The sequence below is a fragment of the Salvelinus namaycush genome, chromosome 5 (genome assembly GCF_016432855.1).
Source record: "Salvelinus namaycush isolate Seneca chromosome 5, SaNama_1.0, whole genome shotgun sequence".
Lineage (NCBI taxonomy): Eukaryota > Metazoa > Chordata > Actinopteri > Salmoniformes > Salmonidae > Salvelinus > Salvelinus namaycush.
In genome coordinates this window covers 48,183,327-48,208,966 of record NC_052311.1, presented here as the reverse complement: position 1 = coordinate 48,208,966, position 25,640 = coordinate 48,183,327, and the positions used below count along the sequence as shown (strand labels likewise).

Sequence of the window (25,640 nt, the reverse complement as noted above, 5' to 3'; positions counted from 1 at the left end):
GTGTGTCACCAACTTGCACTGTTCTCCCACTCAAGAGTTTTCATTCAAGTTCGATACAAAGAAGACGTCATCTTGAATAGCTCATTTTGCGCTTCATAAAAGTTGAAGAAGGCTACTTAACCTGGTCAATTATGTGTAACTACACAAATGTAGCTTTTAGTGTCAAACTTAAACTTTCAGATGACAAGACACTTTTCCTGACGCAAGATCAACCACCTTCTGCTTCTTCAATTATGCAAGTATGTCTTTTTGAACGGTTCACTTGCAAAGGTTGGAGGAGTTGGTTACATTTGCTACCACAGACACGAATGCATTAAGCAGTGTAATATTTCACAAAATGTTCAAATATATCTGGATGTTCAAATTAACAACATACTCTTTGTTCATTTAATTAACTTTAATGAAATTGTGCAGTGTTACAAACAATAATATCCAGCAGTCAGTTTTCATACAAATTAGTTACTTATAGAAAAGTTAATCAGGGATAAAGGTTAGTGTTATGAACTTCTGCCACATTTGTAACATTACCATTTAGTGTTTTAACAGTGTTTTTGGAAACCAATACGGTTCGCACTGCCCTCTTTACTCCATCTTGAACATGAATAAATGGAATGGTTCCCTCACTGTATACTTTCAAAACGCCCTAAGTCTCATTCACTTACAGTTACCTCCAAGAAATGAGGGAGCTTATGTTAAACCAAAGACACACATATACAGAGTTATATAAATAGCTTATTGCCCCTGAGGGGATAAATTCAATTTAATTCAAGTTAAATTGAATTGGTGCCATGTTACCACCAACAGTTCCAAGACGAGGGAACACGAATCCAAAATAACTGTGATCGAGCATTTGGTCCCAACATCACCTAGTCCTCTCTTCGACAAGTTTTCTATCCAATTTCTATCCCCATGTCAAAGTATTGGTGAAGAGATAAGGCACTGATATTGAAATTGACCCACCTTTGACCCAAATATATCATGTCTTATCAATACAGTCAAGTAGATTTGTAAGCATTCAAAACAAGTCAACAAATGTGTGTATGTTAGACCTTAACACAGGTTTTTTTGCAGCTCTTCTCCGACTCAAATCGGTTTTGGTTTCCCTGACAGCCTCCGAACCAGAACTGGGCACAGGCATTAGCCGTAGTGTCATAGTACCACTTCACAAAGTAATTCCTGCAAGGCCCGGGGTCCAGAGTCTGTCCACATCTCTCATCTGGGGAAAAAGGAAGAAAAATGGGGGACATTGCTTTTACTTGTACTGTATAGCGTTCTATGAAATGACAAGAAGAGGAAATGAGGAAATATCAGCAAAGGCCACACAGTAGTTTGAGCTCTGGAAAAGTGCTATATCCTATCAATCAAATCACCCGCTATTAAAGCATCCTGGGGCAGAGGTGGAGAGGTTGGGGGAGAGGTTGGGGGGAGCCCGGGTAGCTTTACTACGGGAAGGGGCCTCTGGGTGGGGGCCTGGGAGCCCGTCATGACCACACTGTGGGAGGGGTTCTTCATCTCTGACGGAAGAAGGAACTCTGGTAGGCGCTTGAAGGGTTCCCTGTCAAAGGATGGGACCCTGTTGGTCTCCGAGTTATCTCGGTCCCCGGTCTGGGGGCCCTGTGGGATAAAGACTCTGTCTGACTCTCCTGGTGGACCTGGCTGTTTAACAGAGGGTAAAGAAATGGATATATGTATTTTGTACATCTGCTATAGTATGTGATTGCAATCAAAATCTTGACACACAGGTCCATGTATGAACGCATTTGCAAATGAACATGTGCATGCACACACACACACACACACACACACACACACACACACACACACACACACACACACACACACACACACACACACACACACACACACACACACACACACACACACACACTCAATTCATGGCTGATTTAGCGGAAATTCAAGTTCAGACACTATCCTTATGTGGGGCCTTTTTAGCAATCATTTGGTTATGGTGAGTTCTCCTAATTTTCTTCACAATATTATATTTTACAATGTCATGATATATTGTACTGCAAAGCTTAGTGAGCTCCGTAATCCTCAGTAAATGTGCAGCCCTATTCTGATTATGACAGAAGCATTATGTAAAGTGGAAGTGTTGTCATTCTCACCACCATCTGTGTTTTTTTAAAGTCTCCATTGAAAGTCGGTGTGTCAGTATCAGTCCTCTCTGGGGTTTCCCTGACAATCCCGGCTTGTCCAGGGGTTCCGGGGGAGTATCTGGAGCTAGGGATGGAGCTGAATTGGGCCCCGCCATCACTCTCACAGATCCGACTCAGCAGCTTGCTCTCAAGGGCTGGACGAGCCAAGACAAGACAGTACCCCGATATTATTGGGACTAGGCAATAAGACACAGCTATGTAAAACGTACAGATATTTAGGACTGAATTTTCTTTGGCTAGTTTTAACAGCACAGGTGTTTCTCTGGCTTTAGAATTATTCAGGCCCACATTAACTATTCAAATATAACTGTAGCTTTACAAGATGTTCCTTACAGGGAACATAAACCTCAGTAAGGATGGACATCATAGTGAAAGGTACTTCCTGCTTACCAGGAAGTGTCTTGAAGTCATCAATCAGGTAGACGTGTTCCCTGTCTGGGTCAGAGGCCATGAGGTGGAGCTCTTTCTTAAACTCCTCGTACAGCGGATCACTCTGGTTCACCACCCCGATGACAAACGTCTCAATGTTACTGCCATTGGCCTCTTTCACTGCCTCCTCCAGCCTCACAGAGTCCCTCTCGTCCGCCTGTCCATCTGTGATCACTATGGCCACTTTCCTCACCCCGGGCCTGGCCGCCCGGAACACCTGGTTGGCCTGATGTATGGCGCTGCCCGTGAAGGTGCCTTCGCCCAGGTAGGTCATTGTGCGGACCGTCTTCTTCACCTGGTGGTGATAAATATTTATAACATCTCTGATGTAGCCTGGTCCCAGATCTGTTTGTGAGGTCTTATGTGACAATGACCATAAGAGTTGGCAAGACAGCACAAACCGATCTGGGACCAGGCTACTGAACTAGAGAGTAAGATTTTTCATTTTGGACGCTTGAGAGAAAATCACCTTGCATTGAACTGTTATGTCATATGAATTGAATGTTACAGAGGCTTCAATAAAGTTTTGAGAAATATAAAACTGAGATAGTCTTGACCTGGTCCCGGCTGGCTTGCTGGTGCAGACTGACCACCACCATGTTGATGTGGCTGTAGAGGACTACCCCGACGCGAGTGGTCTCCCGGCTCACGGAGGCACGGTCGACCAGAGCGTTCACAAAGTCCTTAACCACGTTGAAGTTGTCAGGGCCCACACTCTCTGAGCTGTCAATCACAAAGACCAACTCCAGTGGGCTCTCACGGCACTTCACCCCACATCCTGGGGAAAGAGATAGATTCATTGAAAGTCTCTGCAAACAGCCATTACAGGTATGGTATTGTACCTGGTGTGTGAATTACCACATTACCACACTAACCACATATAGATCTGACCAGTTTGATGACCTCCTCTCTCTGTAACAGATGGTAAAACACTTTAGTGTCTAGTCATTGTAATACTACAGTACGGAGGTACAGTGTACAAAACAGACTATACTTACTGTTAGGCCAGGTTCCCCTTTTTCTCCCAGTCTGCCCTGTAATTCAGGAGGTCACTCAATAACAAATATATACATCTGATAATGTCCATGCTTTTTCCAGATTTATAGTAAGACTAGTACCAAAGGTCCAGCAGCTCCTGTCTCTCCAGTCTCTCCACCGTCCCCCTTTCTGCCTCGTTCACCCACGAACCCCCTGTCTCCCTGTAGGAACAGCAAAACTGAATCATTTTTCTATAACTTGGAAAGCATTATAACTTTGTCAAGTTCAAGACCATTTGTGAGACTGGATTTGGTTCTGGCTGCCGAGATTAGAGATTGGATAACATCTCTATATTTATTAAGCTACATGTTATGTTGTTTGTGTGGAGGTTCTTACCTTATCCCCTTGAATACCCTGTCCTGGGGGCCCCCTGGGGCCCGTGGTCCCCTGGAATCCTGACTCCCCCTATCAGGCAAAATCAATTCAGCATTTTGACCTGTGGAAACAGCACTAGTATATGCCTGGCTGTACTATGACCTAACATGGCTTACTAAACGGTCCTTTAACTGTACCTTTGGTCCTTGAATGCCCTCTCCAGGCAGTCCCTGGGGACCCGGTGCTCCAATCTGACCAGCTGACCCCTGCAGAGAGAATCATGTCATCTTGATGCTCCGCCAGTCATATGGTTCCTATTAATCTTGCTCAATCATTGATATCCTGTGTACTCCAATCATGATGGCTAATTTATCCTCCTACACATTGGTAAAAATGATTATTATTGGTCTGAATAGTATTTATGACCTTGGGGCCCATTAGCCCAACTCCTGGTGCTCCAGCTAGTCCTGTGGGGCCTGGAGTTCCACGGTCTCCCTGAACAGAAAGATCCTCAGGTTAAATACTCACATAGAGATCACAAAACAAACACATTAAGTTGCCCCTATAATTGGGTTAAGGTTATTTTGTGACCTTATGCAATTATTACACCGGAAAACTCACCTTAGGACCAGGTAAACCTTTTCCTTCTGGTCCAATCTCACCCGTCAGTCCTGGTACTCCAGGGGCTCCCTAATAAGCATGACAGAACATCCATTCATACAGTATACATACTGAATAGTCAGCATAGATCAATGAATATGATCATAATACTAGAGAAAATGGGGATACTTACTGGAGTTCCAGGAAGGCCTTCCCCTTCAAGCCCAGGTGGACCAATGGGCCCTGGTAGCCCTCTCTCCCCCTTAAAAGATAGAGTGGTTTCACACCAATGGTCTTATGTGGTTCATTGGACATTTGAGAAATACTTGCACCTCCCAAATCAAACGGAAAGAAGCTGAATCAAATGACCTTCGGTCCAGTGATTCCTATTCCTGGTTCACCAACATGTCCGGGTGGGCCTACTGCACCAGGGTCCCCCTGGAAACAAAACAACCCAACATAAAATAGAACACTGACGTCATCCTTAAGATATGGTAACACTTTAATATCCTAATAAAGTAGTAACCAACAGTGTTGTCAATGTTCCTTCTCACCAGAACTTACCTTGATACCGGGTAACCCCCGCCCAGGTGGTCCGTTTGTACCTGCTCGTCCAGCACGTCCGGGTTCACCCTGAAACAGGAAACATTTTATAACAGCAGAACCAACCATGCTTTGGGTCAGTAGTGTTGAGCATGACTGTTGTGCATGTGCTTACCTTGGCCCCCATTTGCCCCACAGGCCCTACTGCCCCTAGCTGGCCCCTGGAGCCCCGCTCCCCTCGGTCTCCCTGAGAGAATAGTCACAGCTTGATTTCAGACACTCTTTTCCATACATCCTTTGAAATAGTGAAAATGCTTTAAGATAACTGATTTGTACCTTTTCTCCAGGGACACCTTTTCCGGGTGCCCCATCAGGTCCCCTGGGCCCATGTAACCCAATGTCACCCTGATACCATGTGAAATAAATACACAATACTGTAAACAATGAACACTGTCAGTTGACAGCCTGGCATTAATGTACTGTCCTAGTGATAATGACATTGCATCACAGCACACTGTGCCCACCTTCTGTCCTATGTCTCCATCCTCTCCAGAGAGGCCCGGAATACCAGGCAACCCCTCCGATCCTGGGTCTCCCTAGAGGAGCATTTGCAAATCTCTATTAACACAGTTTTACTTCATCTGGTTTAAATACTGTCTTACTAAACCATCAGACTTACTTTAGGTCCTGGCTCCCCAACACCGCTCTCCCCTGGGATTCCAGGCTCACCTGAGAAGCCTTGGCTTCCCTGTAGAACAAACAGTATATGTGACATCATATTTACTAAATTAATATACTGCATGTTTGCGTCTTGCATTCAGATCTAAGACTTCCATTTTTGCCTGCCATTAGACTCCCTTTGATCATGTGACAATCAACCTTACCTTTTGGCCCATAAGTCCCACACCTGGATTCCCTCTGGGGCCTGGAGGGCCAACTGGCCCTTGGTTCCCCTGAAAAGAAGGGGACATTAGAAGAAAAGGAATATGAGTATAAGTATGTGTGAGTATACAGTATGTTTGAGAATAGACATATTGACATTATACAGAAGGATCTGACTGCAGTTGAATCAGAATGTACCTTTTCTCCTTGAATTCCTGTCCCTGGCATTCCCACCGGTCCTTGTGATCCAAGCTGTCCAGGATTTCCCTGAGAGAAACATAAGACCACCCATCAAATGTCATTTCACTGAAGGAATATGGGATCATTCTCAATGGATCATTGATCATTTATCATCATACGGACTAACATAAGACCTCAACATAGTAATGTCCAATAGTCTTAAACTTGCTTTACCTTATCACCTTTGACCCCAACACCAGTGAGACCACGCTCACCTCTGGGGCCCTCGTAGCCTCGATCCCCCTGAAAAAATAGATACTTGAGTCCACATTGATTTAAAAAAACAATATGACATATTAATGGCCTGTTGTACTTACACCAGACCTCATTCTGACTTTAGGATGTGTACAGTTATATCTAACAGTATAATGCTCGGACACTGAAATATTTGCCCACCTTTGGGCCAGCGAGCCCCTCCCCAACAGCTCCCTGGTTACCCTGTGCTCCAGCAAGTCCTGGGGGTCCCTGAAATAAACAGTCTCATCATTTTTGACCCTCAAACAGTTTCAACATTTACTGTCCAGTAAATGGAAACATTTAGTTTTGTTTTTAGATTACCATTGTCAAATCTGATCATATGAATCAGAGGTAGAAGGATAGGGTCATGTATAACGTTCCCATAGCGATCACTGTTTAGGTATCCAAAGCTGGCATCTACAGTAATACTTACTGGCTGTCCTGGCTCTCCAATTCCAATGGGACCAAGGGTTCCTGGTCTTCCCTGAATTCCTTTGGCCCCCTGAGAACAATGACACATTTCAACATTTATGTTATTTACATAAACTGTAAATGTATAGCATCATCTCTGTAATGTTTATTATTAGGTTACCTTTGGACCTGGGAACCCAATGCCAATGTCCCCTGCTGGTCCAGATGCACCGGTGGTTCCTTGGTCCCCCTGTGTTAGAGGTGTACGATCACAGTGTGAATTTGTCAAAACGCCTACTACTTGAAACCCACACCACCAACAAGTTAGTCATAAAACACTTCTATTCCAAGTTCATACTGTGGGAGAAAACCCTTCCCCGGTGCTTCTCCACAGAGGAACTCTATCCATTCCAACAGAAGTCTACGAGGATGGAAAATGGCAATAAAATGCAGACAAAGGATCTTCATGGGATTCAATAACGCATCTCAGAATGGCTCAGAATGGCATTTACGAAGAATACAGCAGTCACTTGTTCCTGCTATACATTATGTTCTTGATTATGTCAGATTTTTTTAGATTTTTTATCGCTAAATAGCTAAATAGCTCTAAATCACTCCTGATTCCAAGGCCTTCCTTGTTTGAGAGGTCTGGTCAATGTGTGACAGAAAGTGAAGGATCGGTATTTAAATAGAAACGGACAGCAAGGTCAACTCAGCTCTCATGGCTTCTCTGGCCAAGCAACACACTTTGACAATAGAGATGCTGTGTGAAAATTTCATACAGTAACACCCATGAATGTAATTGGCTGATTTCCTAGCACCCTTGAATGTCATTGGCTGAGAATCAGCATGCCTACTTTAGGTCCTGTTTGGCCCTCCGGACCCTGGTCCCCGGGTGGTCCGTTAACACCCTGTGGAAGAAACCAAAAAAATCCAGAAATGGCCTTAATGAATAAAAGCACAATGAAGTTGATTTATATAATGCACTGGTTCCATTGCAGTATCCTAACAAGTCCATGTGAAATGGTTTTGAAATGGCGTCTACAACAGCCTTTTTTCTCACTGTACAGTATGTAGCTACTGTTTGTATAGAATTGATAGCCCAGAAAATCTAACTCATCCCTGATATCTGAAAAAATCTATATTGTGAGGAGGTGTATTTTACATTTTACAATGTACCAGTTAGTAGTCAATTCTTACAGTTGAACTAATGCAATACAAATGCACAGAACTATACAGAACAGAGCAGTAGTTTCGTTCCATTGTCAGGGCCTGGTGTCAAAACAACACTATCACTGATACCATGCCAGACGAGGGGCTGATAGTGAGGAGGAATAGTGCCACTGTACTGGCAACCCTGTCCTAGCAGCTAATCCTACGACACAAAGTCTGCTCCTGGAAAAGAATAATATCCTGCAAGCCTGGATTCACTGCTTTAGATACTCACATTAGCATCGGGATTAGGCATAATCCAAAATTCACATTCCATAAGTGCATGGGTGTAAAAACGACAAACTCAACTTCCATTTTCCATATTTGAGAATAAGGGATGTCTCTGACTAACTTAGATGTCATCTGTTCTCAATGTCTGTACTCATTTTCACCCTGTCATCAAACAACATCTCAGTTAAAAAAGTACTCAGCCCTTGCTCTAAAGTGCATCATTCATTGAGAATCAATGAACCTATTCCATATGAACATACTGTATCATATGCATTCATGATTAAGACAAGGTCCTAAAAACATGTGTTAATGTGTTGAAGGAGTTGTGTTCTAATGAAAACAACGATGTTACATTGTACCTGGTCTCCTCTGGGTCCCCGTGGGCCAGGAGGTCCTCCGGGGCCCTGTAAGATGACAAGATGACATCATGCTTCCATTGGCACACATACTGTAGAATAGATCACAATGTTGATTGAACCAAAATGGCACAGTAATCTTTGTACTTACTTCATCTCCTTTATCCCCAGGGGTGCCACAGTCTCCTATCTCCCCCTGAAATACAGCACAGGTTCAACCAATCATTGGCAAAACACTTTTAAGCAAGACAGTTGTATTCTGAAATGTCTTGAAAGCAGATGTCCCACCTTGTCACCGTTATAACCAGGACTGCCCTGTAAAGTAAGAACAACCGTGTTCAACACCCAGTACTGAAGGTATCTCAGTCAACTATGGACATGTGGTGGTTAGATGGAAGTTAATTAGAACAGAATGCCTCAGAAAATAATGACAGAATAAAGAAATACATAGTATACCTCAAGACCGTCACTTCCTGGTCGGCCACTGACTCCAGGTTCTCCCTTGTAGAATTGAGACAGTGTTATAAATGTGAGATCAGGATTGTATGTAGATCGCTGAGGTCATTAAAATAGTGAAAATCACTATCTTTTTACTACTTACCCGTGATCCTTTTAGACCAGATGGTCCTTCATATCCTGGATCTCCTTTTTTACCCTTGATGATACACAATAAGTTAGTATATGGAGTCATTGTTGAATGAGAGTATTCTGTATTTCTTACAAGGTTTTTGTTTTGTTTTTGTGTGGTGCGTCAGTCATACTGGGTTACTGCATAATCCTTACTGTAGACCTAGATGTACTGTTGAAAAACGTCTCGTGTACTCACTGGGTTTCCAGGAGGGCCTCTCTCCCCTCTTTCACACAAACACACTTTAGCCTGCGGACACTGATACAATGAAAATAATACAAAATCAGTCTTATCACTCCACCTGCTACTTCCAGTGGCATTGTAGTGTTATTGTTTTGAAGTACTTACCGCCTCAAGCGCTATTGCACCCTGGATGGGAAAAAAATACAAGAAGATTGTATGAGATTTTTACCTAGAAACAATTTCAACAGTACCACTATTGACTGAACATTGTATTGTACCTGAGCAAGCCTTACTGTACATGAACAATGGTACAGATGGTCAAGACATTGTTCTAAGGAAGAATAAAACAACAGGGGGTACAGGCAATAGGGAGCTAGATCACTTCCTGTCAGTTTTGCTTAATAAAGCTGTCTCTTTTAAACCTCCTCTAATGACGAATATGAATTAGAAAAACTATGATGGATTTTTGGAAAATTTATGCTATTATTTGCCCATAGACAGGTCTTGACCTCATTTAGACTATAGACAAATCTCTGTGTATATGGAAAAGGCATATTAGGGGAAGAATTCCCCACACAGGAACAATTCTGCCATTGAGGTTTGAGCCCCCGCTTAGGACACAGACATGATAACAAGACAAGTTTATCTGAGGAGCTCAGTACTGTTGGACAGTGATGTTGTGTGGCAACTAACTTAGTTACCCTCACTTTGTACCCTCACAAACCTCTGGAAAAAGCTTTGAAGTTCTCATACTCATATAGAAAAGACAGTGTGGAAGGTACTATCATACCCTTTTCACACTACAAACTAATGATCCCAAACTATACCGTGCTGGGCTGGTTCAGCATACCAATCATCTTCAACTTGAGTGTAGGGTGACTTTGATAACAGAACACTCACCAACTCTTTCAGTAACTTCTCCTCTAGCTGGGGGTCAGTGAGACTGTGGACGAATTGCTTGGCCGGAGTGCTGGCGATAGCCCGGAGTTTGGCACTGTTCTGGCTCTGGCGGGCCAGGTCCGACAACCCTATAGCAATGAGCTTCACACCACTACCCTTAGCATCCGCCGCTGCTCCGATCACATCAGGGTTCCTCGGATGATCAGCACCGTCGGTCATGAGCACCGCCACCCTGACGCTGTCCTCCTTGGTCTCCTGGGTGAAGAGTTGTGTGGCGTTGGTGATGGCGTAGGTGGAGTAGGTGCCATGGCCAATGTAGGCCATGGAGCTGACTCTGCTGTGGAACACATCCAGGTCCTGCCAGGCAGTGAAGCTGTGCTCTACAGACACGGAGCTGCTGTACTGGAGAGCAGCCATCCGCAGCTTTAGGGTCCATCCAGACAACTGGAGCATGGTGAGACGAGTGCTGAAATGCAGAACAAAGGACTTCTGCTTCTCGAACAGCAAGGTCTTGGCGCTCTCCGAACTGTCCAGAATGAAGGCCACCTCCATGGAGCATGTTGTCATGTCTGGAAGAGGGATGCATACATGTGTTTCACATGGAGATCGATTGGATATACTTCAGGCAAATGTCAAAAGCAAATGAACATTTATACTGAACAAAAATATAAATGTAACATGCAACAATTTCAGTTACAGTTCATTTAGAAATCAGTCAATAAAAATAAGTAAATTAGTCTCTAATCTATGGATTTCACACAGTGGTGTAAAGTACTTACGGAAAAATACTTTAAAGTACTACTTAAGTAGTTTTTTGGGGTATCTGTACTTTACTATTTATATTTTTGACTATTTTTACTTTTACTTCACTACATTCCTAAAGAAAATAATGTACTTTTTACTCCATACATTTTCCCTGACTGAAAATTGTCCAATTCACGCACTTATCAAGACAACACATGGTCATTCCTTCTGCCTCTGATCCGGCAGACTCACTAAACACAAATGCATCTTTTGTAAAGGATGTCTGAGTGTTGGAGTGTTCCCCTGGCCATCCATACATTTTTTAAACAAGAAAATGGTGCCGCCTGCTTTGCTTAATAGAAGGAATTTGAAATGATTTATACTTTAACTTTTTATACTTAAGTATATTTTAGCAATTACATTTACTTTTGATACTTAAGTATATTTAGAACCAAATACTTTTAGTATTTTACTGGGTGACTTTTACTTTTACTTGAGTAACTTTCTATTAAGGTATCTATACTTTTACAAGTATGACAATTGGGTACTTTTTTCACCACTGATTTCACATGACTGGGCATGGGCGCAGCCATGGGTGGGCCTGGGAGGGCATAGGCCCACCCACTTGGGAGCCAGGCCAACCCACTTGGGAGCCAGGCCAACCCACTGGGGAGCCAGGCCCAGCCAATCAGAATGGGTTTTTACATACAAAACGTGTTATTACAGCACAAGGTGCACCTGTGCAATGATCATGCTGTTTAATCAGCTTCTTGATATGCCACACCTGTCTGGCGGAGGGATTATCTTGGCCACTTTTACATTCTCACTAACAGGGATGTAAACACATTTGTGCACAACATTTGCGGTTTGCTGATGTCAACATTGTGAACAGAGTGCCTCATGGGTGGTGATGGGGTTATGGTATGGGCAGGCCTAAGCTACGGACAATGAACACAAATTATTTTATTGCTGGCAATTTGAATGCACAGAGATACCGCGACGAGATCCTGAGGCCCATTGTCATGCCATTCATCCGCCGCCATCACATCATATTTCAGCATGATAATGCACGGCCCTATGTTGCAAGGATCTGTACACAATTCCTGGAACCTGAAAATGTCCCAGTTCTTCCATGGCCTGCATACTCACCAGACATGTCACCCATTGAGCATGTTTGGGATGCTCTGGATTGACGTGTACGATAGCGTGTTCCAGTTCCTACCAATAGCTAACAACTTCGACACAGCCATTTAAGACGAGTAGGACAACATTCCACAGGCCACAATCAACAGCCTGATCAGCTCTATGTGAAGGAAATGTGTCGAGCTGCATGAGGCAAATGGTGGTCACACCAGGTACTGACTGGTTCTGATCCACACTGCAAATTTTTTTTTTTTTGGTATATGTGACCAACAGATGCATATCTGTATTCCCAGTCATGTGAAATCCATAGATTAGGGCCTAATAATGTTTTTTCAATTGACTGATTTCCTTATCTTTGAAATTGTTGCATGTTGCGTTTATATTTTTATTCAGTATGCAGGGCATTCGGAAAGTATTTAGACCCCTTGACTTTTTCCGCATTTTGTTACCTTACAGCCTTATTCTAAAACGGTCCACCTGTGGTACATTAAATTGATTGGACATGATTTGGATAGGCACACAGCTGTCTATTTAAGGTCCCACAGTTGACAGTGCATGTCAGAGCAAAAACCAAGCCATGAGGTCGAAGTAATTGTCCATAGCGCTCCGAGACAGGATTGTGTCGAGGCACATATCTGGGGAAGGGTACCAAAACATTTCTGCAAAGGTCCCCAAGAACACAGTGGCCTCCATGACTCTTAAATGGAAGAAGTTTGGAACCACCAAGACACTTCCTAGAGTTGGTGCCCGGTCAAACTGCGCAATCGGGGGAGAAGGACCTTGGTCAGGGAGGTGACCAAGAACCCGATGGTCACTCTGACAGAGCTACAGAGTTCCTCTGTGGGGATGGGAGAACCTTCCAGAAAGACAACCATCTCTGCATCACTCCACCAATCAGACCTTTATGGTAGAGTGGCCAGATGGAAGCCACTCCTCAGTAAAAGGCACATGACAGCCCACCTGGAGTTTGCCGAAAGGCACCTAAAGACTCTCAGACCATGAGAAACAAGATTATCTGGTCTAATGAAACCAAGATTGAACTATTTGGCCTGAATGACAAGTGTCACGTCTGGAGGAAACCTGGCACCATCCCTACAGTGAAGCATGGTGATTTCAGCATCATGCTGTGGGGATGTTTTTCAGCGGCAGGGACTGGGAGATTACTCAGGATCGAGGGAAAGATGAACAGAGCAAAGTACAGAGAGATCCTTGATGAAAACCTGCTCCAGAGCGCTCAGGACCTGACTGGGGTGAAGCTTTACCTTCCAACAGGACAACGACCCTAAGCACACAGCCAAGATAACGCAGGAGTGGTTTCGGGACAAGTCTCTGAATGTCCTTGAGTGGCCCAGCCAGAGCCCGGACTTGAACCCGATTGAACATCTCTGGAGAGACCTGAAAATAGCTGTGCAGCAACGCTCCACATCCAACCTGACAGAGCTTGAGAGGATCTGCAGAGAAGAATGGGAGAAACTCCCCAAATACAGCTGTGCCAAGCTTGTAGCGTCAGACCCAAGAAGACTTAAGGCTGTAATCGTTGCCAAAGGTGCTTCAACAAAGTACCGAGTAAAGTGTCTGATTATGTAAATGTACATTTCAGTTTATTTTTTTTAATACATTTGCAAAAAAATCTAAAAACCTATTTTTGCTTTGTCATTATGGGTATTGTGTGTAGATTTATTAGAATAAACATTTTAAAAAAACAATTTTAGAATAACGCTGTAACAAACATTTGGAAAAAGTCAACGGGTCTGAATACTTTCCAAATGCACTGTACATCTACTTAGAGTAAATCACTGTTACAATGATTTAGACATTTAGACATTGATCAATTAAAATCTTCCTGTTGGCTGAGGACGTTGTTTGACTTCTCCAGCAGATTGTGCACCCTTTTTTAGAAAAGACCGAAACACCTTAAAGAGCAACTGAATGTAATAAGCAATTTTTCCTCTTGAAAACGGCCTATGTGCCATCGATATGAGTCAGAATTTTTTTCTCTAGTGTAAATAGGATCATTTTCGTCATTAAGTCAGTCCAAAACTAAGATTAACGAGATAATTTAGGAAAAAGACGGTATGACACGGAACGATGGTTAAGTGTTATTCTCAGTCGCATTTCCTAATGAGAATTGAAACCGAGGCTAAATCAGTCAATTCAGCCCCCCTTTAACATGCACGGGGTATTTCAAATGTAATGTAACCATATAGATAAAAATAATAACGGATAAACCACAGTGACTGACCATCATCACTAACATGTGGACTTCATTTACCATTTTCTCCATCTCTGAGGACACTATACTTTCCGTTTCTTATTTTCTGGCCTATAGCCTCGTGAAGAAGTGACAACAGTAGAAGGAACAGAGCCACTCCTTTCCCCATGTTGTCCTTTCTCAACATTCACACCCTAAACATAAAGAAAAACATGTCTTATTCAAGTGTAACATCATTCTATATGGCAGGTGTGGATGCGATCTCCTCCTTAATCACGATCATTGTTGGAGCACAGAATCAATGTACAGTACATGAGCCATCTGCAGAGTCACTGTATCAACTATGGGCTGAAGCTGGCAACATAAATATACTTGATGAATTCCTGTAACGTTGTCAACTATTTATACAGACCAACTAAAACAACATGCCACATCATTTATGGTTTTTTTCTTGCCTAGAAAACAAAGTCATCAGTGTAAAGTTATCTATTTTTCATCTTTTACATTCCACAAAAGAAAAGAATTGCCCAACTACTTAGAAAGTTGTCATTTGATTTGAAAATGTGGATTTTTATCATCTTACCTTAGTTCTTATTTAAATACAGCCGCCGGTTTTTGTATAATCATCTGGAGTGGTTTAGGAAGCAGCATCTCGTCCTGATCACCAGTTCGGACTAGTCCACGACTTGAAGTGCGATGTCGCTTAGGGAAGGACAGCGCTCGGTTCGTCTACAAGAATGTGTAGATTATTGTGCGCTACACGTCACTGTGTATTATCTTCATGTATCTTTATGAAATTTCGCAGTTTTACAGACTCACAGACACTGAATAAATTGTAGTCACCCATAGGACGTGTATGTGATCAATACAATTTGATTTAGTAGCGCGCGTAATATTGTAGCTCTGGGCAGTGTACACACGACTGTCATGAATTCCTTATAACGTATTATGCTTAATTAAGCACCATAGAGGTGTAAAAAGCTGAGGATAAAAAGTTAAAACACGTTGTGGTTTCTTTAAACATTTCTCTTTCCCCACAGTCTACGTTGAATCCCGTTATTTGCTATTTAGAACTGTTTGTAACCTTTCTGCATGGTGATTGTTTGGATGTTGTACATAAAAATCCCAACTGATACATGTTATGCAGATTTTCCTCTTCTCCACTTGCACGCCTACTAACTTGAAAAACAGACAGATGTTTTTTTTCAGTAGATAGAACCAGAACGAACACAGGCTCCCCCGCATGTTCAAGAATCATTTAACGCCCACGTGGAATGAGACTTAATTTGATTTACAGTAGGATAAGGCCAACCTGTCAGTACTATGGTAAACTAGGGCTAACTTGTTATGTCCCAACTTGTGTTCTGCAGGTTTGATAAAACAAATATATAATTTAGTGAAAAATAAAGGGGCTGAATTTGTTTCTCTTTCTCCAACTTTTCCGTGGACCCCTTGCGCTTCCCTGCGGACCCACGGGGACCCCAGTTTGAAAACTCTTGATCACCTAACAGATGTAAAAGCCTATTAAACATGCATATCTACTATTACAGTATAATATAAATGTAGTAGTATCCCAATATCATACATCTTTGGTTGTAGCGCCACCTTTAGGAATTGACAGTGCCGTGTTCCCCAAAATTCGAACGGGTTTGCGCGTAACCGGACCACTCGAATAGCAATCTGCTTTTTTCCGGGGAAATATTTTGGTGTAACATGAAAACAAGCACGGCGTAGGTTTGTGGTCGCCACTAGTTACCACATCCACAAAATCATAAAGCCCGCCTATTTCTACAATTATCTTCTTAAAATGTGAGTTTAAACCTAACCACACCGCTGCCTTTATGCCTACCCTAACCTTAAATTAAGACCAACAAGCAAATGTTTACATGACATTTTACGATATAGGCCATTTCGACTTTGTGACTGTGGTAACTAGTGGACACCTAGTTTTGTTCATGTTGACATGTCTGTAGAAATGTGTAAGTTTCTTTCAATATTTTTTTTAATCTTTATTATTAGAAACACAATTTACTAATGTTTATTTGTGGTTTATCTGTTTTCTTGATACTGGTAGTTCGGGAAGCTAATCTTGCGATGTCAACTAAATTGTAGCTAACGTTAGTTAACCAGATAACGTTAGCTAACTACTGTAACTAGCTAAGTTAGCAGACTTTCATTTTTTTGCTAACAAATCTGCCACAAAGTATCCTATATCCACATTTTTGTTTAATTAACTATCTAGCTAGATACAATGTTGCATTAACATCTTGCAATTTATGCCTATCGTTATTTTACGCCTTGGGATTGCTAACTAAATGTTAGCTGTGCCACTTGTCACATGTCACTAGCTAACGTTAGCAGTTAGCGATCTAATATGTTGCTCCCGTGCTGCACATAATGGTAGTTGACTACATTGTGACAACATTTGTACAATATCTTCAGCTAAGTTTATAGAAAGTATGCTCAACATATTCGTTTATATAAAGTAGGCTAAACACATTCGTTTGCTCACTACTAGACTACTTGCTATGTGTCAGCTGGTAACTTTCAACTGTACTGTAAATGCTGTTTTCCCCCAGTATACCAAGTTGTAAACAGCAAGAGAATTATCCTGGACAGAAGCTCTTCCATATGAACAATGAGTGGCTCAAAGCCAGACATTTTGTGGTCTCCCCACCACGCGGACCGCTATGTCATCTGTGACTCAGAGCTTGGACTGTACCGCATCGGACCTGTGGGGAGCGGCGAGACCAAAGCCGGAGCTCTCCCGCTCTCTGTGGAGACCGCTGCTACCCTATTAGCGATCAACTCTGACACCCCATACATGAAATGTGTGGCCTGGTACCCAAAGCACGAGCCTGAATGTCTGCTAGCAGTTGGACAGGCTAACGGCAGGGTAGTCCTCACTAGCCTAGGCCAGAGCCACAACTCCAAGTGCAAGGAGCTGATGGGGAAGGAGTTTGTGCCCAAGCATGCACGTCAATGCAACACCCTAGCCTGGAACCCTGTGGACAGCAACTGGCTAGCCGCCGGGCTGGACAAGCACAGAGCAGACTTCTCAGTGCTCATATGGGACATTAGCAGTAAGTTCTCCCCAGAGGCTAGTGTAGCCGCTGAAAAGATCCGTCTCTCGTCAGGAGACACAGACTCTGGCCTAGTGGTGACCAAGCCCCTGTATGAGCTAGGCCAGAACGATGCTTGCCTGTCCCTCTGCTGGCTGCCCCGCGACCAGAAGCTGCTCCTGGCTGGCATGCACCGCAACCTGGCCATCTTTGACCTGCGCAACACCAGCCAGAAGACCTTTGTCAACACCAAGGCCATACAGGGTGTGACAGTGGACCCCCACTTCCCTGACCGCGTGGCCTCCTTCTTCGAGGGCCAGGTGGCCATCTGGGACCTGCGCAAATTTGAGAAGCCAGTGCTCACGCTCACCGAGCAGCCCAAGCCGCTCACCAAGGTAACTTACTGGTATGCTTTTTTTGGTCTGTTGTGAAATTCTGTTCTCCCCTGCCATCCAGTGTACAATCGACTTGCACATATCAGAAGTATACTTTTATGTGATAGCGTAATGCATAATTGTGCTGTAGCCTACATGTTTTGGATGTAAGGATGTACAACTCACTTTCCTTTCATTCCCAGGTGGCCTGGTGCCCCACGCGTATGGGCCTGTTGGCCACGCTGACGCGTGACAGCAACATCATCCGCCTTTACGACATGCAGCACACGCCCACGCCCATCGGCGACGAGACAGAGCCCACGATCATCGAGCGCAGCGTGCAGCCCAGCAACAGCCTCATTGGCAGCTTCGCCTGGCACCCCACTTCCCAGAACCGCATGGTGGTGGTTTCGGCTGCCAACCGCGCCATGACTGACTTCACAGTGTTCGAACGTATCTCTTTAGCCTGGAGCTCCACCACTTCGCTCATGTGGGCCTGCGGCAGGCACCTGTATGAGTGTGCCGAGGAGGCGGGGGTGGGAGGGGAGGGTACAGTAGAGAAGGACATAGCAACTAAGATGAGGCAGAGGGCACAGTCCAGGTACGGTCATGATATGGTCCAGGTGTGGAAGAACCATTTGCTGGCCGGAGGGGACGACCCCCAGCTCAAGTCCCTGTGGTACACTCTGTTCTATATCCTTTATTACACTCAACCTCAACTGGACCTCAAAGCCAGCTCCACAGTGTTTTTTCATAGTTCCCCTCTAATCAGGGACTGATTTAGATCTGTGACACCAGGTGGGTACGATTAATTATCAGGTAGAACAGAAAACCAGCAGGCTCCGGACCTCGTAGGGTAAGAGTTGAATACCCCTGGTTTATTACATTACTGGGGCTTACTAATTTCTGAGCATATCTAGCTTTGTGTGATTTATGTGCTGTTTGTTCTGTTTATTTTAGATAAAGTAGTCCCTGTATGAGAGACATGCCTGGCGTTCTGCTTGCACTGTGGTGATTCATTGAATTATCATTTGTCTTTGTGTTCTTACACCTGACCTACTGGATAGACTAAGTTGCTATATTGTATGTCATTGTTTGCACTGTGGTTCTTATGATGTCTCAGTGTTCCGTTTCCTATGTAAGTATCACTCATGAAACAGTACACTGAAGACATGGAGCAGAAACAGCAGGGGAGCAAACAGGCCCTGGTCTATTCAGGCATCAAGAACATAGTCAAGTCCAGCTCAGGTAAGCAACCTAAAGATATAGATCATCTTTAGGCCTATATCTAGGCTAAATTTATAGGCTGAACCCTTGAAAGTATTATGTAACACTACATAGGTACTGTAAGTTATATAACTATTTTTCAGTGTTTCTCCTAGGTTTATCTTTGCGTTGGAGCAAAAAAAGCCCCTGAAGTAACATTTGTATATCTGTTGCTCTCTACTCCACCAGGCACTACAGAGAACAGACGGTGCTGGAGCGGCTCAGACCGCCAGACGGACGTCCCCAGGTTCCACAGCGAGGAGCGCAGCCTTGCCCTTCGTCTGTGCGGCTGGATCAACCGAGGCCCCGACATCAACGTGGAGCCCTTCCTGCGCTCCCTGGAGGGGGAGGGCGAGTGGGAGCGTGCGGCCGCCGTGGCCCTCTTCAACCTGGACATCCGCAGGGCCATCCAGATCCTCAACAAGGGAGCCTCCGCTGAGAGAGGTACTGGTGTGGAGTCATCTGGGACAGGGCTATGTAATGCATTTTTGAAGATTCTTTGTAAGGGCTCAAGAACTTGTTTGCAATATACACTGTATGTACTGTACACAGCATAAAGTGTGCTACTAATTACTGCCTGGTCACAGACTGACAGGGAGACTAATTAGGTATTGAGTGTTAACATTACATGCATTACTCTCCTGTGCTCTTGTTGCCTGAGGTGTCACTTCCATCACGTCACAGCAAAAGTACCATAACATACTGTTGGGATTTCACCACTGTAAACAAAAGCAGTATACAGTCAGAAAGTATACCCACCAATATTAGGTTAGGATTTGGCTATAGTGTACAGTGGAAGCTCATAAACCAGACTAATAAACCAAGCTATCCAAGCGAAATAAACCAAACTTCCCCACCCTTCCTTCCTCACAGGGGACCTGAACCTAAACGTGGTTGCCATGGCGTTGTCAGGCTACACGGACGAGAAGAGTTCCCTGTGGAGGGAGATGTGCAGCTCTCTGAGGCTGCAGCTCAAGAACCCCTACCTGTGTGTCATGTTTGCCTTCCTCACCAGTGAGCTTGGCACATACGACGGAGTACTGGTACGCAGAGGAGGGGGTAAACCATTGATATAAACTGGGTTGCCATATTCTTATGTGCATGATCCAATCCTTTATAACATTCATTATCATGTTAGGCTGAAGTACAAAAGGCTATAGTACCTGAATTGTCAAAAGGGGCTAGGGACCACGAGGGGGCCTCAGTGAGTTTTCAGGGAAACTACAAATTAATCTTAAATATCATCAGCAGCATGAAGAGAACAGTGTTTGACATAGTAGTTTGAAGATTCCAACTTTTTTTTAAAGTACATCTTAGTCATACACACCTTGTTGTGTTTCCCTCCTTAGTATGAGAGTAGTGTGGCCGTAACGGACCGAGTGGCCTTCGCATGCATGTTCCTTAACGACGCACAGGTAAGACCTCCAGCAAACGCACGACAACATATACTAAATAGATAATAATAGTTTTTTTTTCACTGATTACCCTGTTTCTATCTATTGAAAGGAATGCGTTTCCTTTTCTCTGTGTGTTGTTATGCAGCTGCCTCGCTACATGGAGAAACTGACCAGTGAGATGAAGGAGGTGGGGAACCTAGAGGGGATCCTGCTGACGGGGCTGACCAAAGACGGAGTGGACCTGATGGAGAGCTACGTGGACCGGACCGGAGACGTCCAGACCGCCAGCTTCTGCATGCTCAAGGTATGGTCGGAGCAGGGGCTGAATAGTCTTGCGCTGCCCGACATCACACTGTAGAACGGTTGAAGTCAATGGAATGGGCTGACTGACCTTGTGGTTCATGCTATGATCACCTGTCCCATGTTGGCTAGAATTAGACAGTTTTGCTCAAGATCGATTGTTGGATCTTTCCCCAAGGATTTTCCCACATTCAGGCTTTTAGATTTGTTGAAATGTTAAGATTTGCTGGGGTTCAAATGCTTAGTGATGCTCTGTCACTGTAAGCGGAGCTTCATTACCAAGTGTTCATCCCTCCCAGGGTTCCCCAGGGGAGGTGGTGAAGGACCCGCGTGTCCAGTGCTGGATCGAGAACTACCGTAACCTGCTGGACGCATGGAGGTTCTGGCACAAACGGGCTGAGTTTGACATCCACAGGAGCAAGCTGGACCCCAGCTCCAAACCACTGGCACAGGCAAGGAAAGGGAAAGGGAACACTGCACTAAGAGAGGGACAGTTGTTCATAGTTATTCACGTCTCTGTCTTTTGGTCTAGCTGTTCATAAATCTTCACATAGAGGATGTGACTGAGTGACCAACTTGCTTGCAGGTTTTTACATACATTTAAAACACAATAATGAATATGATTATTCTGCTTAATAAGTGATGCTAGTTGTTTATTTGTTATTGGTCAGCCAGATAATGATACACTGTATTGGACCCGTACATTAATCTCTAGCTTCATAATCTTAACAATATCTCGATGCTATAACCTATTCATGTTGGCTTCTGCTTGCTCTAATTTAACCTGCCAGTCCTTATCACACTTGACCTTTGTGTTGTTGCCTGCTGCAGGTGTTTGTGAGCTGTAACTTCTGTGGGAAGTCCATATCGTACAGCTGTTCGGCCATGCCCCACCAGGGCCGCGGCTTCAGCCAGTACGGGGTCAGCGGCTCGCCCACCAAGTCAAAGGTCACCAGCTGCCCCGGCTGCAGGAAGCCCCTCCCCCGCTGTGCCCTCTGCCTCATGAACATGGGCACGCCTGTGTCCAACTGCCCAGGTACTGGACATGGTATGCTCCACAGATAGGCTCTGGGTGGAAGTTGCCTGTAGCCACAGATATAGGATCTGTTTACCTTCCCCTAATCCTAACCATAACCATTATGGGGAGAGAATGAAAAACTGGTCATGGATCAGTGTTGAAGGTCAACTTTACCCTACTGTCACAGTTCTGCAGCCAGTCTAACTTCCTCATTACACACCCTATTATGCAAATAGGAATGCAAGTGCATACACACACTTTAGGGCAATTGAGCGAGAGAAATGCATTCATACAGTATATTAGCAATGTTGTTGTATGACTAACTAATACAAATCACAGAAAATAAATAAAGCAGATCATGAATGTGATGATGATAGTAGATACTGATCTGTACTTTAGTTGGCTTATAAAACATCAACTAGATTATTAATAGTAATTTAGTTAACCTGTATAGCGCTTTTCATTACTGAAAATAATCTCAAAGCACATAAAAAGCTAAACAAACATTCACATTTTATGGTTTAGATTAGATGTGTGTAGTCATACAGCTGTTGTTTTTTTCCAGGCACGGGGAAGTCAGGTGAGAAGGTGGATCTGACCAGGGAAAACAAATTGGCCCAGTTCAACAACTGGTTCACCTGGTGCCACAACTGCCGACATGGCGGCCACGCAGGTCACATACTCAGCTGGTTTAGGTAAGAACATTACCGGAACGTTCAGATAACATTTTCTGTATCAGAGTAGTTTTGTCAACAGAATGCATCATAGGTCTTGTAAAATGTCCTGGCAGTGTGGTGCCAGGACAACAACCTCTCAATGTGAGCAAGACAAAGGAGCTGATCGTGGACTACAGGAAAAGGGGGGCTGAACAGGCCCCAATTAACATCGACGGGGCTCTAGTGGAGTGGGTCGAGAGTTTCAAGTTCCTTGGTGTCCACATCACCAACAAACTATCATGTTCCAAACACACCAAGACAGTCATGAAGAGGGCACGACAACACCTTTTCCCCCTCAGGAGACTGAAACGATTTGGCATGGGTCCCCAGATCCTCATGATCCTATAGCTGCACCATTGAGAGCATCCTGACCGGTTGCATCACCGCCTGGTATGGCAACTGCTCGGCATCTGACCGTAAGCGCTACAGAGGGTAGTGCGTACAGCCCAGTACATCACTGGGGCCAAGCTTCCAGAACCCATATAATAGGCGTGTCAGAGGAAGGCCCCAAAAATTGTCAAAGACTCCAGTCACCCAAGTCATAGACTGTTCTCTCTGCTACCGCACGGCAAGCGGTACCAGAGCGTCAAATCTAGTCCCAAAAGGCTCCTTAACAGCTTCTACATCCAAGCCATAAGACTGCTGAACAATTAATCAAATAGCCACCTGGACTATTTACATTAACCCCCCCTTTGTTTTTACACTGCTGCTACTCGTTGTTTATTATCTATGCATAGCCACTTTACCCCTATCTACATGTATAAATTACCTCGACTAACCTGTACCCCCGCACATTGACTCGGTACCGGTACCCCCTGTATATAGCCTCGTTATTGTTATTTTATTGTTACTTTTTTATTTTATATTTGTTTTACTTTAGTTTATTTAGTAAATATTTTCTGAACTGCATTGTTGTTTAAGGGCTTGTAACTAAGCATTTCACGGTAAGGTCTACACCGGAGCATGTGATTTGGTAGCTTTGTGAAAAGTTTCACACTTTCGGTGGTTTGTGCATTTTTTTAATGGTTGTTCATTGATTAACCTTTGGTTGTCCTCTCTGTTCCCCATAGGGACCATACAGAGTGTCCAGTGTCAGCCTGCACCTGTAAGTGCATGCAGCTGGACACCACAGGAAACCTGGTGCCTTCAGACAGCCACTAGAGGGGCCTCTGGAAGGGTTCACAGCCTAACCACCATCCTAAAACCTGCCTGTGCACTCTCACTACACTACGGCACCAAGGGGGGTCGACACACCCCAGACTAAGCCAGGTTGCTGGGTACTGTTCGGGACAGGCCGCTTGAATAGTGTTAACACTGGGTGATCGCTTGAGTTGAATAAAAACGTAACATCTTTTCATAATCATATGGTAAGAGAGGCTAGATGTGTTACTGATGAATCAATGAATGTCTTGAAGGATTGTGGCTTGATGCTTACTAATGACATTAAGGAGATCCTTAGAGGGATATATTATAAAGGTTGTGTTATAAACAGCCTCCTCTAACCAAACTTGAATCAGGATGATCCTTTAATTCCTAGCATTAGCATATAGCCTTCATTTCCCCTATTCCTTTAATCAGCCAGCAGGTAAAGGATGTGATTGTGTGCCAATATATTGTAGCTATGTTTTAAGACTTAAATTTTTTCAAGTTTTCTTTCTAGGTCACAATCAGACTGAGATATCTCGAAAAACATTGACAAAGTGATGAAAGAAGGAAGTTAGTTACCCCAGGCAACAGAAAGAGAACAAATTGACAATGCTCTCTCTCTTCTGGTTACCCTGGCCTGTGCCACTCTTCATCTCACATTGTATGTTAGGGCTTACAGTGCAGGGGCAGGGAGGGGGGAAGTTGTCTGTGTATTCACCTCCCCTCTCCCGGCCTGTGTCTTGTGAAAAGAGGCAGAGAAAAAACAGCAGCTGCTCGGCACTCCGACAAGACCCTCCAGATTGTTCTCTTCATAAAGAACTTCAGCTGCCGGAACACAACTGAACACCATTGACTCAAAGAGGGCGAGAGCTGGAGAGCGAGAAGGCTCTCGGTTCTCTCTCCCCGGGCCAAAATCGCGCACAAAATATGCATACTACACATCAATCCGGGATGGGTGTCCAGACGTACTCCACAGGGACGGCTATGTGTAAGCTGCATTGTAAATGTGTTTTTCTTTCTCTGCCACCCCCCCACCCCCCCATTGGACTCTACTGCTTCGACTCGGGGAACCATTGTAAGTGAGAGGGGCCTGCACCCGAGCTGGCTAAATCACTTAGTCATGGAGTAGGGAGGGGGCATGTGAGCTACTGTATTCTGTTTTTCACCACTGTCTCTCAGCGTCGGATGTTTTATGGTGTACCCTTTTGTGAACCATAATGGAGTGGGGTTGGCAAATTCGGTAGGCGTGTACCGTTCTGAATAAAAAGTTTCTTGAACTCAAGTCTCCTAAAAGCGTTTTTGCATTTGCCTTTTGAAAACAGAATCATAGTAACTAATTGCTTCAATCTTTGGTGGAAATGTATGCACTATCATGTATGATGCAACTGTTACTGTTTTTTCTCATATTTACATTTGTATAAAGGAAATAAAATACACAATGACTCTCCAGTAAATATCTAGGGGGTAAACTCACAAGTCCTCATAAAACCTATAGGGACTATGCACATTTTGTTTCAAAACTGTGAGGATCATATTTCATCAAATCGTGTCTTTGTCCTAGAGTCAGGTTTGTCCAACATTTCGTCCATATGAATTAATGTCATTACATCACACATTATGTATTTAATTGTACAGGTAATTACACAAATATTGTAAAGTTCATTTTTAAAACGAAGGTTTTGAGAAAAATTGGTCCAATCCTTACAATACATCGATGACGTTATTGGCTGAAAGTACAGTCGATAGACATCATTGGACCAATGACTAATGTTACTGTATAATTTAGCTGTCCAACCACAGGATCAAAATTAAAGAGTGCAGCCCGCCCAGGTTTATCAGCCAGTAGTCTTGCGGATACAACTGTCATTTACAGTGGACAT

The 25,640-nt window shown here is 43.9% G+C and overlaps 2 protein-coding genes across 4 annotated transcripts; one reads left to right on the top strand and one right to left on the bottom strand.

Moving 5' to 3' along the window:
• Positions 1-1,043: 1,043 nt before the first annotated feature.
• Positions 1,044-14,582, bottom strand: LOC120047151 (collagen alpha-1(XXVIII) chain-like). The gene is made up of 31 exons (XM_038992686.1): positions 14,542-14,582; positions 10,383-10,951; positions 9,648-9,668; positions 8,823-8,867; positions 8,675-8,719; positions 7,730-7,783; positions 7,054-7,122; positions 6,895-6,963; positions 6,621-6,689; positions 6,399-6,467; positions 6,183-6,251; positions 5,987-6,055; positions 5,782-5,850; positions 5,627-5,698; positions 5,439-5,507; positions 5,278-5,349; positions 5,124-5,192; positions 4,929-4,997; positions 4,753-4,821; positions 4,581-4,649; positions 4,386-4,454; positions 4,157-4,225; positions 3,981-4,049; positions 3,725-3,805; positions 3,605-3,640; positions 3,482-3,518; positions 3,164-3,384; positions 2,568-2,901; positions 2,127-2,311; positions 1,371-1,656; positions 1,044-1,216 (listed from the first exon to the last, which is right to left on the bottom strand). Exons 2-31 carry the CDS (start codon positions 10,947-10,949, stop codon positions 1,044-1,046), a joined length of 3,264 nt encoding a protein of 1,087 aa, XP_038848614.1. The 5' UTR covers positions 10,950-10,951; positions 14,542-14,582.
• A 1,618-nt stretch (positions 14,583-16,200) lies between these two features.
• On the top strand, positions 16,201-25,037 carry LOC120048372 (GATOR complex protein MIOS-like). Of its 3 annotated transcripts, none has more exons than XM_038994296.1 (12): positions 16,201-16,460; positions 17,061-17,938; positions 18,121-18,610; positions 19,067-19,165; positions 19,373-19,627; positions 20,057-20,226; positions 20,533-20,598; positions 20,726-20,884; positions 21,180-21,332; positions 21,712-21,916; positions 22,464-22,593; positions 23,685-25,037. In XM_038994296.1, exons 2-12 carry the CDS (start codon positions 17,120-17,122, stop codon positions 23,773-23,775), a joined length of 2,637 nt encoding a protein of 878 aa, XP_038850224.1. In that variant the 5' UTR covers positions 16,201-16,460; positions 17,061-17,119; the 3' UTR covers positions 23,776-25,037. The 3 variants fall into 3 exon arrangements, with proteins under 3 accessions (XP_038850224.1, XP_038850222.1, XP_038850223.1); XM_038994294.1 differs by having other exon boundaries at positions 21,712-21,928; XM_038994295.1 differs by having other exon boundaries at positions 16,214-16,290; positions 21,712-21,928.
• The last annotated feature ends 603 nt before the right edge of the window (positions 25,038-25,640 follow it).